Source organism: Cucurbita moschata, unplaced genomic scaffold (assembly GCF_002738365.1).
Source record: "Cucurbita moschata cultivar Rifu unplaced genomic scaffold, Cmos_1.0 Cmo_Scf00007, whole genome shotgun sequence".
Taxonomy (NCBI): Eukaryota; Viridiplantae; Streptophyta; class Magnoliopsida; order Cucurbitales; family Cucurbitaceae; genus Cucurbita; species Cucurbita moschata.
In genome coordinates, this window is record NW_019268523.1 from 1,333,662 (window position 1) to 1,348,349 (window position 14,688).

At 39.5% G+C, this 14,688-nt stretch overlaps 5 protein-coding genes across 7 annotated transcripts; 3 read left to right on the forward strand and 2 right to left on the reverse strand.

Moving 5' to 3' along the window:
• Positions 1-97: 97 nt before the first annotated feature.
• On the forward strand, positions 98-1,438 carry LOC111445040 (uncharacterized protein At5g19025-like). Its single transcript, XM_023083229.1, has one exon. The coding sequence runs from the start codon at positions 546-548 to the stop codon at positions 1,221-1,223; it is 678 nt and encodes a 225-aa protein (XP_022938997.1). The 5' UTR covers positions 98-545; the 3' UTR covers positions 1,224-1,438.
• Positions 1,439-4,224: 2,786 nt separating this feature from the next.
• LOC111445129 (E3 ubiquitin-protein ligase RNF181-like) lies at positions 4,225-4,911 on the reverse strand. The gene has a single exon (XM_023083362.1). The coding sequence runs from the start codon at positions 4,909-4,911 to the stop codon at positions 4,225-4,227; it is 687 nt and encodes a 228-aa protein (XP_022939130.1).
• A 506-nt stretch (positions 4,912-5,417) lies between these two features.
• Positions 5,418-11,092, forward strand: LOC111445042 (DCN1-like protein 1). 3 transcript variants are annotated; one of them, XR_002710781.1, is made up of 10 exons: positions 5,418-5,664; positions 6,843-6,972; positions 7,441-7,492; positions 7,627-7,702; positions 7,845-7,927; positions 8,465-8,561; positions 9,151-9,196; positions 9,351-9,439; positions 9,559-10,404; positions 10,500-10,663. XR_002710781.1 is itself a non-coding variant. In XM_023083232.1 (10 exons), the coding sequence occupies exons 1-9, from the start codon at positions 5,595-5,597 to the stop codon at positions 9,894-9,896; spliced, it is 981 nt and encodes a 326-aa protein (XP_022939000.1). In that variant the 5' UTR covers positions 5,418-5,594; the 3' UTR covers positions 9,897-9,929; positions 10,014-11,092. The 3 variants fall into 3 exon arrangements, 2 of the variants coding, with proteins under 2 accessions (XP_022939000.1, XP_022938999.1); XM_023083232.1 differs by having other exon boundaries at positions 9,559-9,929; positions 10,014-11,092; XM_023083231.1 differs by lacking the exon at positions 10,500-10,663 and having other exon boundaries at positions 9,559-10,483.
• LOC111445130 (ribonuclease 1-like) lies at positions 10,086-11,257 on the reverse strand. Its single transcript, XM_023083363.1, has 5 exons — positions 11,075-11,257; positions 10,937-10,987; positions 10,722-10,856; positions 10,446-10,638; positions 10,086-10,363 (listed from the first exon to the last, which is right to left on the reverse strand). Exons 1-5 carry the CDS (start codon positions 11,156-11,158, stop codon positions 10,086-10,088), a joined length of 741 nt encoding a protein of 246 aa, XP_022939131.1. The 5' UTR covers positions 11,159-11,257.
• Positions 11,258-11,673: 416 nt separating this feature from the next.
• LOC111445041 (ATP-dependent zinc metalloprotease FTSH 6, chloroplastic) lies at positions 11,674-14,551 on the forward strand. The gene is made up of 4 exons (XM_023083230.1): positions 11,674-13,245; positions 13,339-13,652; positions 13,733-13,973; positions 14,039-14,551. The coding sequence occupies exons 1-4, from the start codon at positions 12,109-12,111 to the stop codon at positions 14,381-14,383; spliced, it is 2,037 nt and encodes a 678-aa protein (XP_022938998.1). The 5' UTR covers positions 11,674-12,108; the 3' UTR covers positions 14,384-14,551.
• Positions 14,552-14,688: the final 137 nt, after the last annotated feature.

Genomic DNA, 14,688 nt, shown 5'->3' on the forward strand with positions numbered 1-14,688 from the left:
ACGTAAAGGAAAAAGAGGTGGGCCAAGGCCCATGGAGTGTCCCACCAAATCATTCCCACATCATGAAGGAGAAATCCAAAGCCCAGAAGTCGAAGGAAGTAGCCCTTCTCGCAAGCTTTCCTTCATCCTCTGACTTTCACCATTGCCATTTTCCCAAAATTTTCAACCTTTTTTTCTTTCTTTTTCGTTTTCTTGTTCGTTTTCCTTCAGAGATGTGGCTTCGAACCTCCAAATCACGCTCTCTCCACTCTTTGCTTCCTCATTTTGTGCCTCCGTTTCTTTGGTTTTAATCTGTTCTGCCCCCATTAGCTCCTTTGTTTTTTGGGTTTAATCGCGCTTTCGATTCGATTGAGGAGTTGGATTGGTTTAGGCGCCGACAAATTTCTGGGTTTTTTTTTTTTTTTTTGGTAATACCCTCTTTTCGATTTGGATTTTCCCCCTGAGTTGTTCGATCTGATATCGGGGTCTGATTGATTGCTGGAGATGATCTGTGTTTGATTGAATCGGGTAGTTTCAATCGCTGTTTGATTGGAATTTGGTTTGAGATGGTCTATTTCCCATACTCGATCTCGGTCTGCAAGTCCGTTGACCAACCAACCACTATGGCGAGTTCAGTGAATTTAGCCGATTCGAGTTTCAAATCCAGGAACAAGAAGATGACTCCCTCATCGACTTGTTCGAAATTTCCCGTTTGTCATCGGTCTCGATCGGCCGTCATCGATATTGTGATTTTGATTGCTGTCGTTGGTGCTTGTGGGTTTTTGTTATTCCCTTATATGAAGCTTCTTATTGTTGAATCCCTCGAGATTTTCGGTGCGATTCTGTATTTAATGGGAGATGAAGTCTCTCGTGCTCCTTGGATTTATGGATCCATTGGACTTGGGATTTTCTGTGCTTTATTAGCTGCTTGGGTTGTTTTAATATGCACGAGCAGGAAATGTGGAAATCCCTATTGCAAGGGGCTTCGAAAGGCGGCTGAATTCGACATCCAATTGGAGACGGAGGAGTGCGTGAAGAACTCTACTCCAGTGGTTAAAAATGGCGTGAAGAAGGGGCTTTTTGAATTGCCCCGTGATCATCACCGCGAGTTAGAAGCTGAACTTAAGAAGATGGCACCTCCTAATGGAAGGGCAGTGCTCATATTTCGAGCAAGATGTGGCTGTTCTGTTGGTAGGTTGGAAGTTCCTGGGCCTAGGAAGCAGCTGAAGAAGATCAAGAAATAGTAGTATTAATAATAAATATTGTTTAAAGCTTATAGATAGGATATCATTACAGGTTTACTCAGTATGCAGAGAAGAATTTTCTTATTCTTGTGGAAAAAGATTAAGAACGTTCAATGTCTCTAAATAAGCTCATGGCAGTCAGGTGTAAGGAACATATACAGTTTTCAAGTAGGGAATATACAATCCTTGTTGCATCATCTCGATGTGCTCTCTTATTTCCATATGTCCTGCTCCTATTTACTTCTTCAATCCATTTGTTTTGTCTTTTTTTCTGTTCATACTCATGAATTACACTTTTAGTTGAAACATATGCATGTTGGTTGATCACGGCAGTATTATTAGACGATTCGAGTATTGTGTGGCTATGTGTGATTGTTAACTTGCAAATGGAAGAAGATCAGGCCTCTCCTCTAGATTTAGAGTCCTTGATGGATTACTTTGATTGTTGACTTGCAAAATATTAGTACCTGGCTTGTTTCATAACCCGCGGTCTGTTGCATCAGTGTCTGCTCGTCTCATTTTGATATCCCTAAGACGACATGGCTTTGTTTGATAGTATTTCTTTATTAGGCTTTCTGAAAGGTATGGTGTAGTCATTGTTACAAGGGTGAAGACAAGCTATGTTAACAGTTGTAGATATAGCATTTCTGCTGCTGCTGCTGATACCAACCATCCTAATCATATTAAAGAGCAGGTAGTGTTCTTCTTTTACTTTCTGAGCTTGCAAGTCCTGATGAGTCTTTTATCTCGAACCTATACGCTTTCCTTTCTACGTTGTGATGTCCCACATTGGTAAGGGTGTGGAAACCTTCCCCAAGCAGACGGCTTTTAAAGCCTTGAGGGGAGCCTGAAAGGGAAAGCCCAAAGAGGACAATATCTGCTAGCAGTGGATCTGGGTCGTTACATACGCAGAATCCATGTTTCATGTACTAAAATTCTCTTAATTCTCTTCACTTTTCTAAGAACTGAAACTCAGGTCATTCATGCATATTGCTTCTCTACTATCAAAGCTCATATTAAATATGGCTGGCAAACTCCATATGGGTCTATGTTCTGTGAAAACACTGATGTGCATCCAACTTAGGTTTTTGCGTTTGAAATCCTCTTTTAGGGACCTTTAGTTCTTGGAATTGGATTCCCTTTTGGATGTAAAATTATGGGTCGGACCAATTGGATCAAGAGGAAGGTCTCTGAGAACTGCTGCAATCTGGGCTGGTGTAAACTGAAAGGGAATCAGGCATCCTCCCTTCCATGTCTCATAGGGAAGAATGGACGAAAAGGGAAGAAATTTGATGCCCAGATACAACACCAGAATGCATTTTAATGAGATTGAAACATTTGTATGCAGGATTATAGGTCATTCTTGTAGCATCTTCGAAAGAAAGTTGGATCGTTGCATTTCAAATAGTTTGTTACTGAACTGGTTATACGTGCACTTCGACATTTGAGTTTAATCGGGTAATGATTGAATCCTACTACAAAATGAAATATATTATTGAAACTTTTAAAAGTTATAATTATCAATTTAGCCTGAGTGATGAGATGATCTTTAGCTATAAAAATTGAGTTCTTTTTCAACAAAATGGATGGTTTTTTTTTTTTATTCAATGGAGAAAAATCCGAGGCTATATTGATAAAAGCAAGACGTAAAAGCCCGGGCTCGCTGTTGAGAAGAAGCTGAAGTATCAACCAACAGAGTGGCCCTGGGCGGAGTGCTCGATGCTGTGCTCGCTTTAGAATGCAGTTTCATCCTTTGAGTCAACCGCGTTTTCTCCTTCCGGTCTTTGTAATTCATCCAATTTCAGGAGATTCGTCAGCTTCCTTATCTCTCGAGGTAACTTCCCCAACCTCCGCCATTCTAGATTCGACGAACCTCTTTCAACTTATGAGCATGGAACTTCCTCTCTCCCGCTATCAAAACTATGTTTATGATCGGCTTTTCGTATTTCTCCCTGTGTTTCTTAGATTGCGAGCTTTTCAGGAAGAGATCTTTTCTTTATAGTACAAGAAAATTACGTAAACCTTCGGAAGTCGATCCAGTGTAGATATCTGTTGCTAGATAGAGAACCTGGTTTTATGTAAGAGATTACGAGATGCACTTGAGATCTTTGATATTTTTGAGCTAGAGGACGGTTATGATGTTGGTAACAGCACGTTCGACACGTTAATTAATGCGTTTTTTTGGCTTGTAATCTGGAAGAGGGGGTGAGGAGGTTGTGTAATTACATGATTGACAATGGATTTGAACCCCACCAATACATGAGGAAGAGGATTGTACTTACGCATGTGAAGTGCGGGGTGATGGTTGATGCCCGTAGGCTGTTCGATGAAATGCTCGAAAGGATGCGGCTTTGTGGAACGAGTATTCTAATTGTACTTCAGAGCAAACGTCATTGCAGATTGTGCAGAGAAATCGCGTTTGTGGTGACTGCGATTCTGCGATCAAGATGATTGCTAAGATAACCAAACGTGAAATGGTGATCAGAGATGCTAGCAGATTCCATCGTTTCAGAGACGGGAGTTGTTGCTCTTTTGGAGACTAATGGTGATGCTGGTAAATCTCTGTCGCTTTCTTTTGTTTTTTTGTTTATTTTCGTAGGAACGGGCAATGTCTCTTCCATTCAATAGACATGATTACCTTTCTTTTTCAAGGGGTTATAGTGAAATGAATCCATGGCGTACTCGTCCGGAACTTACATTGTGTTCTTCAACTTCTCTACAATATCTCTATAGGAAGGTCCAGATAACTGCTAGAATTTTAATATCAATGGGTGCCCTGAAATTTGAACCTGGTTTATCTGAAAGAACAGAGAAGAAGAGGGATTTTCGTCCCAATCAAACTTTTCATGAATTGATTCATTATTTACAACTTCAGAACTTGCCAAATCCCATAAGAAACAAAAAAAAATCATCACTGTCCCGATTTGCACATTTGAAGCCGAGGTTGTGCAGCAAATAATAAAACAATGACACTTCCAGAAAAAACCTATGGAATCAAAAACTAGTTGAAGAAGGACGAAAATGAAAATGACGAAGAATCTTCAGAACTGGGATCTTGTTCTTGCGTTGATGAGGCGTCAACTTCGACCGTAATTTCATCGTGAGATTCCGAATCGGAGTCCCCCGATCCATGCCCCAAGCCCGATTCCACCGATTCTACATCCATTGGTTCACCGTCGTTAACCCATAGATTCACTACAACCACTCGGTCTTCGTCTCCTTCCATATCTTCATCATCGTCCTTCTTCCCTTCCTGATCGTCCACCGGCATCGTGAACCGACAAATCGGACACGTTCCACGAACCCTCAACCATTTCTCAATACAATCCGAATGATACAGATGTTTGCAAGGCATCTCTCTCGCCTCCGCACCGACTTCAAATCCGTCCAAGCAAATCGCACAATCCATCCCCAATTCCGTAATCCCGACTCTCGGCATCGCATCGATCGAAGCCTTGGATGCAGGCAACGGCCCGGATTTCTCCGACAAGTCGCGGAGAAAAGACTCAAGAACACGACCTTCAAAAACGACGACCGTTCGGGCAGCATGATCGAGAACAACGATCTGGTTGAGGTGCGATCCAGGGGTGGTTCGGGCAAGGCCAAGCAGAAAGGGGAGAAGCATAGAGAGGCTGCGAGGCGGGGGCAGCGACGGCGGAGGAGAGGAAGAAGAGTCGGAATCGGACATGGTGGGTAAGAGAGAAACTAGAAAGATGGGAAGAAACAGCAGAGTCAGAGACGAAAGAGAGTAATATATGAAAGAAGAAAGAAGGCGGCCATGGCGAAGAGAGATGAGAAGATTCTGGAAGATAATAGTTTGCTGATATGACGATCAGGTCAGGGCGTACGTAGGCGCGGTGACCGACTTGACGGGCCACCACCGGACGGCTTTGAAGTCGGTCCCATTATGACACCGTTGGCAAACACGGGAAGTCTACGCTTTATTCTCTACGCTTATTAATATATATATATATATATATACACACACACATTGTATTTTCCTTTTTTTTAAAAAAAAATTATTTTCCATTTTAGTTGATAATTGATTGATGGATTCATTCGTCCACTTGTTATTTATTGAATTATTTGGAGTTGATAATTATTTTCAATTTCCAGAAATTTGATTTTAGTTTTTTTTATATATATATATATATATAAATTTAAAATTTGACTATGAAATTTAGGATTAAATAATTGAAAAAAAAAAAAAAAAAAGGAGAAAAGCCAGTAAAAAGCCAAGACAGAGAACCAAAACCAGAGCTGAAGGCGGAGGAGGGAAGAAAGAGTAACGAGAGAGCTTCCTTCTCTGTTATTGAGTTGGGGTCTGGAGGATTCTTCTTCTGCTCCTTGCTCCCCAACAATCTAACTTCCATGACTTCCGTTGTGGATTTCTTGCATATGAATCGCTTCGATATCGTCCAGATTTATCGTCAATACTGTGGTAACACCTTTCTTCTCCTCCTCACTGTTTCGAATTCTCGATTCAGTTCATTTCTCTTGAATCTTCTCCGATGCCTTTTCTATCCACAATTTGTTTCGTTATGCCTTTAGAATCTTAATATTTCTGCCCTTGGATTGATATCTGATTCAATATTTGAGGATCTTTAATAGAAATCTATGTATGCGTCTGCTTGCTCATGTATGTTAGCTTAGAAGATATAGGTATGTCAGAGATTTGGATGTTTTTATTTATCTTTTAGAAGATGGTTATTTGCTAACTGATTTTGGATGCTTAAGATGTTATGACGTATTTAGTCCGAAGAAGTCTAGGTGCCTTTATTTTTTGGAACCTGCATTAATAGTTTGGATGATAAAGAATGTAAAGAATTCAGTTTATGGCGATTCTCTTGCCGAGTATGATGCATGAGTGTTAATTTCAATTTTCTGTTCTGGTTAGTCCGATTCCTTAGAGAACAAATGAGCAATGTTATTACTCGTAGGTTGTCGGAAGAATAATCCAAGAATTACTCATTATTTTGTCACTTTGTGAACATTTGATAGAACTGGAACAATGTATAGAGGATATGTGTGGCCCTTGCACAAGGATGGTGCAAACTTCGAGAAGGGATCCAAAAAAGGAATTAGTAATATTGTATTATGATTTCAGAGTCTGAATTGCAGCCTTTTAGGAGAAGTTTGAGTCTTACTTAATCATTCCAGATTGATAATAGTAATATTGTTGTTATACTAGTTTCGCTTTTCTTTAGATGACAGAAAACCAGAATAAAAGGAGCCGAGAAAATGTGGGGTTGGTGGAGCTGAGTGGAAACACTAAACTCTATTGAAAGAAAGTAAAATAGTATCATGTTTTGGCTCTTGATCGTTTAGAATCAAGCTACTTATATATGCTTATCACTTTTTCGTATGAATGTAATATGAATAAATGGTTATCATGTGCATGGGTTTCTTCTGACTTCCGAGCACGTCAATGGCTTCCTATTTTTGTTTGAATGTATTACCTCTTAGTTGTCATGGAAAAAAGATCACGGTTCTGATATTTGAAACCCCCCTCATTGGTTGGACTATGAATTAATTGAACTCTAGTCTGATGTGCATTACGTTAGGAACTCAAATTAGCAATATAAGCGAGTCTTAACTTGTTTACAAACTTGTTTATAGATATTCGATCTCAAAATGGCCTTTATCATGGGAATGAAGACTCTGGACATGTTGAATCACAAATAGCTAAAAGTTCAAAGCAGGCTCTTGCAGAACTCTTCCTTTATGTGAAATCATCGCTGCAGATGGGGTATATCCCTCAAAACCTGTACTATAGCCCTCGAGTTGTTTTTTCAGATGCACTTTGTGTCAAATGGACCATGGTATTCTCGGATACGCAGAGTTACAAATCAATATTTTTTGTCCTTTCAAAAGAAGATATTTTCCAAACATATTTTAACCGACAGATGTATGAAACTAAGATAATTTATCAACTCAATTATCAAACCAAGGTAATTTTTAATAGACATGGATGCTTGCTAGTTTGATTTCATTTAGTTCTGGGTCTAGTATTTTCTGGCAGTTCAATAAAAAGAAATGTTACATGGAAAAAGAAAAAAAACTACACAGGTGCCAAATTTACAACTTGATAACGGAGGCCATCCTAAGTCATTTTTGTACTTCTGAAGCTGATCACAAGAAATAGCTGTTGATTACAGTACAAAAGTTTTTCTTATACTAACCTAGGTTATCTGAAAAGCATTTATTACACTGGCAGGAACTCAATTGTTGATGAACTAGCGAAGGTGATGTCACATCCAAACTTGATGGTAAACTCTTCCTTCCTAACAGTTTTCCTGGTTTCATACTATTCTCTGGTTTCCTTCAATTTGGCAAGCTTTTGGTATTAGCTGGTGGCAATATTTTTACTTTGTGCTTTGAATATGACAATTTTATTTTGTAGGTAGACTTCTCTGAATTTTCACGCTTTTACGAGTTTGTTTTTTTTGTGAGCCGTGAAAATGGTCAAAAGAATATCAGTAAGATTCCTTCTTTTGACTTGGATATAAAATATATGTTTTGGTTTCCCAACATAGATAACATGAAATGTGCACTAAGGAAGTCAAAGTTTCTCTTACATTCCGACAAGTTATTTAGTTTTTTATTTTATTTGAATTACAGCTGTTGGTAGGGCAGTTAGAGCATGGAGATTAGTTTTGGATGGGAGATTTCGGTTACTTAATCAATGGTGTGACTTTGTTGAGGTATCCTTTTTCCCTTTCTCTTTCTTTCCTTTTTATTTTAGAACTCAAGGACACAGTAATACAACCTACAGAAATATCTTGTTCAAATGAGGTATTTTCCTTTTGTTGAGGTACCCTTTTCCCCTCCTCTTTCGTTTGGTTATTTAAGCAGAATGATAATAATCAGGAAACCTGAATTTCTACCTGAAACTATTTTCATCGACCTGGGTTTATGGGGCCCAACAATTATGAAACCTACGTATATGCTAAATGCCCATGAATGAACTTTCCTATGTAGTTTTCCTCTGCAGACATGTTTGGATACACGTTCATATGTGTTTTACAAAAATGTATGCATTTGTCTCAATTTTTGAAGTAGATGAAATTGGGAAAATTTGGGTATTTTTATACCTAAGCTTTTAATCTATCTGATTTCTTCTATCTCGGTTTATGAATTTATGTTATTTTTGTGGTTTTATTCTTCAATTCGTTCCATGAAATAGAATTGCGATGTAGTGCAACTTATCTCCAGGGTTCTGATCTATTTAAGTTCCATAGAACAATCAGCGACACAATATATCTGAGGATACTTGGCTGCAAGTCTTGGCTTTCAGCTGTTGTGTACATGAAAATCTGGAAGGGTATGACCCGGAAGGTATATGTACTTTTTTCTTTTTTTTTAAATAATTCTTAATGGAAGTATTTTCGTAGATATTATTTGAATTAAAAATGTTAAGACTTGGGAGTACGTCAAGCAATCCGCCTCCTTATAGCTGTTGAATTTTTTTCAGTATAATTGAATTCTATCACAAGAAAAAGTATGTTGTCTATTTATATAAGAAAATTTTAATGCTTCACTTTCATGTTCAACCTTCTGTTTTGGTTCTTCTGTGGATGCTTGAAATATCATGAGAATGTGAATATTAATTGATCTCATTATGTTGTTATGGTGGCTTGGTATGATTATTTTGTTACCTCAAGTATAGGCTTAACGCCTAAAAAGGGTTTTGAGGTTTTGTGGCTTGGTATTATCATCGTGTTTAATAATTGCACAGTTCTATATTTTCTGAATTCATTAAAAAATTTCTAATTAACTTGAGGATTATGCCTCACTTCTCTTGAAGAAAGAGCCTTAAGACTACCCCCTTAGTCTTTTGGAATGTTGGGTATGCTTTTAAATAAGCACAATATTTCTCTTTTTTTACTGTAATGTCTGGAGTTACTCAGTTGCGTTCTTCAATCAGGTGCTTGGCCTGTCCTAATTGATGACTTCGTCGAGCACATGTACAGGTTCGTATGTGGAGATTCTTACACATGCGATGAGTTTGAAGTTGCATGTGGTTAAATAATTCTGGCCTATATATCATTTTAAGACTGTCGTTTTTTTATCACTGAAGCCTCGTACTAACACTTGATATGCTGATAGCATGTAATTATTGTGCAGGCGGTCAGGATCTAATAAAATTTCGAAGTTATATTGTACTTGTGGAGACTCAGAATCACAGTCTGGTGTCTTTGAAGATTCTCTTCCTGGTATAGACTCGTTCAACTGTCAAAAAAAAAAAAAAAAAAAAGTACTGTTTTACATATTGGACTTCCATGGCATGCAGAATGATATATAAGCCGTGTTTTACTGGTTTGGATTATGTCAGGATTAAAGTCTTTCCCTGGTTTGAAGAGGAAATTACCCGAGGACATGCAAGTGGACGACATTATGTCTCTGAGTGATCCTAGAACCGGCTCCATGGAGTTAATTCCTGTTACGAGCCTCAAGAAAACTAGATTCATGGGTTGCAGGCCAGTGAACTTGGAGGTAAACTTACCGTCATGCACTGCAGATGAGAACATAGATATGGTTCGACATAACGGTGCAGTAGGCTGCAAATCTCCTTGTGCTATTGAAGGTTTTCTGTCAAAAGGTTTTGCTGGGCTTTTCTCGACACGTTCAATCCTAGGATTGGATCGAGAAAGGAAAGCGTCATTCATGTGATCATGTCCGATTTAGCTCTAATGATTTTTAAAGGTAGTATGTTCTATAATGTGGTTATATCTTTATTTTTTGTTATGGTAACAGCATTTTTAAACGGATGAGTTTGTGATTTGGCAGCAAACTAAATTCATAAACCCAGATAGAAGAAACGAGCTTTTAATTTCAATAGTTCATAGGGGAAACAGAAAACTAGTGGGGATTGTTTAAAGTAGTAGATTTGAAGTTGTAAGATGGACCAAAAATATCACAAGGGAAAAGGACGGCTTGGAATTTGCATCTTGTTACGAGGGGGCAGTCGACAATATGAATGGAAGATGCTGCAGTGTATTGGAAGCAAAGGAAGATGTTGGAGAGCAGAGGGATGCGTTTGTATGACTTGCATTCCACTTGTGGAGTGTGCCCCGTCGCAGCTTTAATGGCATCACTTATGTTCTCTAACCCATACACCTCTCCAAATGGAAATATCGCTGCATCAAAAACAACCATTCATCAGCATTGCCTTCTCCAAGTTAGTATCATTACTTTTTTTTTTTTTTCGGAAACACACACCTCTGTTTGCTAGGATATTGAAGAGATCATAAGTTTGCTTAAGCTTGAGTGCAGTTTCAAAGAAAGCATGCTGAGTGAGCAATGGTTCAGAACAAATTCCATGCCTTTCCCATTCTTTCTTCCATATCTTCTCATTCTCCTCCTCCTCAAGAGATGGCCATTCTTTATCTAACTCATTTTTCAGATCCGACATCTGTAAAAACCCATTTACAGAACAATACATCATATAATCCATATGAATCATCAAACCCTCTCTATATCTCTACAGAAAAGTACCTTTGAAGGGTCAAAAGTGGTTCTAGTTTTGCAATTGGTAATCCCAGAAGAACAAGCAGGCCAGAAGCCAGAAATGCTGAAAGTGGGTGTTGCTGGTTTTTTACAAGGCTTCAAATTGCATAGAGAAATCTGCCACTGATGCTTACCATCAAATAGCCAGAAATTAGAAGAGAGATCGTGAGATTACCAAATGGGAACAAACAAAATTTGATTACCTGTTGAACAAGGTAAAAGAAGTCGGAGTTTCCACTGCCTTCTGAGACCGGCTGGACAGGTAAACAAAAGGGGAATGTCAATTTCATCAACTCTGAATGGAAAGTATAAACAATTTAGTTTCAATACTCAATAATTACCTGTGAAGAGTTATATGATGCAATGTCGTCTTGACATGTTACGGTTCTACCAAGAAGCTGGAAGATAAGAAAGAGAATCAACATTGGAGTTGGAGAATTGGGATGAAACTTCACTTGGATACTCAAAATTCTTGAGGCAAAACCTCTTATTATGTGCAAAGGAAACCAACCTCTGAGGACTTAATGACCTAATATACCGTTGGTTCAATTTAATGGGTAGATAGTCCTATCGAGATCCACCGAAGAATTCCCTTCTAAATGGAGAATGAGAGAGAGTGAAGAAAGATTTTTCTCCCTTAGTTAAACAGGTGATTATATTTTTTGTCCTTGACCTTACCTCACTTTTTTCAATTGAATTACACTCCAATTTATTAATAGAATTGAATTACACTCCAATTTATTAATAGAGAGGGTAGGTTTCTACTCAATAGCTTTAGTTTTTACTAATTGAGAATTGAATGCTTAAAGTGGATTAGTAAGTGTATCCATCTCCAACCAATTTAAAGACCGACTTTAATGGGTTAATTCAATGCCATCTAATTCCATGCATTGTGAGGTAAGCTGTAGGGTTCTTAAAATTTTTGTCACTTTTCCAAGAATGGAATTGGAGATGAGCAGGGGCAGTAGCAGGAGCAGCAGCAACAGTCAAGATGGTGTTGGTTTGAAGAGAATCGTCAAATGTAGAGGATTGAACGATAACGACTAAAATGAGATACAAAGTAGAAAACAAAAGAAAGAACAGTAGGAGATCGATGATAGCAGCACGTGTGTGGCGCTGGCTCATACAGATTTGACAACAAAACTCTCGAGGATTCATCTTTGTCTCTTCACAACCTACCAACACTCACGCAGCCATTTCCAGATCCTTCATGAATCAGATGGAAAATTCAAGCTTTTTAATCTGCTGCTTCTCAAACCCCAAATTCTATGTTCTGGAAACTGCTAATTCCTCTATTTAAACACCTCTTTAACTAATCATTCCACAAATTACAGAACAGGGCGTTTAAGCCATTGCTGGTTCTTCTCCTGAAAGTATGTCTTCTGCTATCTCTTTGTTTCCATCTCTCTCTCCTGTCTGCAAGTTTCATGACCATTCAAGGAAGACCCACCACTCCAAAACAGCTAACAAAGAAAACCCATATTCTATAATTCCTCTAGACATTAAAATCAGTAAGAGAAATCTATTGACATCCACTGGTCTCACTCTTCTAGCAGACGGTTTTCTCGATGACTCTGTTTCGGCAAGAGCAGAGCCAGAGAGTCCTATTGAATCCACTTCCAGTCGTTTGTCGTACTCAAGATTCTTGCAATATTTGGATGAAGGGGGAGTGAAGAAGGTTGATATTCTTGAGAACGGTACGGTCGCCATAGCTGAGATTTATAATCCTGTGTTGGACAAGATTCAGAGGGTTAAGATTCAGCTGCCTGGGCTGCCAAAAGAGTTGATAAGGAAGATGGAGCTTAAGAATGTGGATTTTGCAGCTTATCCTATGCAGGTCAATTGGGGGCTTGCAATTCTTGACTTGTTGGGAAATTTGGCCTTTCCATTGTTGTTGCTTGGTTCCTTGCTGCTTCGATCATCGTCTTCAAACTCTCCTGGAGGACCCAACTTGCCATTTGGACTTGGAAGGAGTAAGGCCAAATTCCAGATGGAACCCAACACAGGAGTGACATTTGATGATGTAGCTGGGATTGATGAAGCGAAGCAAGATTTCCAAGAAATTGTGGAGTTTTTGAAGATCCCCGAGAAGTTTTCAGCTGTTGGAGCAAGAATACCAAAAGGGGTTCTCTTAATTGGGCCGCCAGGAACAGGGAAGACCTTGTTGGCTAAAGCCATTGCAGGGGAAGCTGGAGTTCCTTTCTTCTCTCTCTCTGGTTCTGAGTTCATAGAGATGTTCGTTGGGGTTGGGGCTTCAAGAGTGAGAGATTTATTCAACAAAGCAAAAGCCAATTCCCCGTGCTTAGTTTTCATTGATGAGATAGATGCTGTTGGGAGACAGAGAGGCACAGGCATTGGTGGAGGAAACGATGAAAGAGAGCAGACACTGAATCAATTGCTCACTGAAATGGATGGTTTTACTGGTAATAGTGGTGTGATCGTCATCGCCGCCACCAACCGCCCTGAAATTCTCGACTCTGCTTTGCGCCGGCCAGGGAGGTTCGATAGACAAGTAAGCTAATTCCTCTGTTCAAGTTCAAGTTCTTGTTCTTGTTTATACTTGATAGGATAATGGATCTTGATAGTGTTAACGATTTGGATAAAGGTTACAGTGGGATTACCTGACGTGAGAGGAAGAGAAGAAATCCTGAAGGTTCACAGCAAAAACAAGAAACTGGACAGCAACATATCACTCAGCATCGTTGCAATGAGGACGCCAGGCTTCAGCGGCGCCGATTTGGCTAACCTAATGAACGAAGCTGCAATTCTAGCAGGAAGAAGAGGCAAAGAACAAATCACAGTGCGAGAAATCGACGATTCCATCGACAGAATTGTGGCCGGCATGGAAGGAACCAAAATGACAGATGGGAAGAGCAAAATTGTCGTGGCTTACCATGAAATTGGGCACGCCGTGTGCTCGTAAGTTGTAGAAAACAGAGACTATGATGATTCAAATTGTTTGTATATATTTTTGAGATGTGGGTTTGGCAATTGAACAGGAGCTTGACGGAGGGTCATGATCGAGTGCAGAAAGTGACACTGATTCCGAGAGGGCAAGCGAGAGGACTGACATGGTTCTTGCCCGGAGAAGACCCATCTCTGGTTTCGAAGAAGGAATTATTTGCTCGAATTGTTGGTGGGCTTGGTGGCAGAGCGGCGGAGGATGTGATCTTTGGGGAGCCGGAGATCACCACCGGTGCTGCCGGAGATCTGCTGCAGGTCACCCAAATCGCTAGACAGGTAATGATGCTTCTCTCCTTTGTGTTCATCTAGATCGGTGATTAGTAACGTAGAATTGGATGCAGATGGTGACGGTATTTGGGATGTCAGAGATAGGGCCATGGGCATTGATAGATCCAGCAACACAGAGCAGTGATGTGGTGATGAGAATGCTGGCTCGAAACTCCATGTCGGAGAAGTTAGCCGAAGACATAGATTCATCCATACGACATATAATAGAAAGGGCATACGAAATTGCAAAAGCCCACATTAGAAACAATCGAGAAGCCATTCATAAATTGGTGGATGTTTTGTTAGAGAAAGAAACCATCACCGGAGATGAATTTAGAACTATTCTCTCCGAGTTCGCCGACATTCCTTCAACCCATCACAACACGACTGCTTCTATACCTCTTTTGGTCGAAGCCTAGATATATTTGAACATATATTGTCTATTTTAGCTCGTTATGTATAGCCGTCAACTTCAAGCAAATATTGTCCGTTTTGGCTCGTTACTTATTATCATATCTTCACAGTTTTACAACGTGCATGGAGAGATTTTCACATCCTTATAAGGAATGTCTCGTTTTCCTCTTCAATCGATGTGGGATCTCACAATCCACTATTTGAGGGTCCAATGTTCTCGTTGGCACACTATCCGGTATCTGGCTCTGATACCATTCGTCTGCTTTTATTCATTCCATATAACCATCAGCCTCATAATTATGACGTCTAT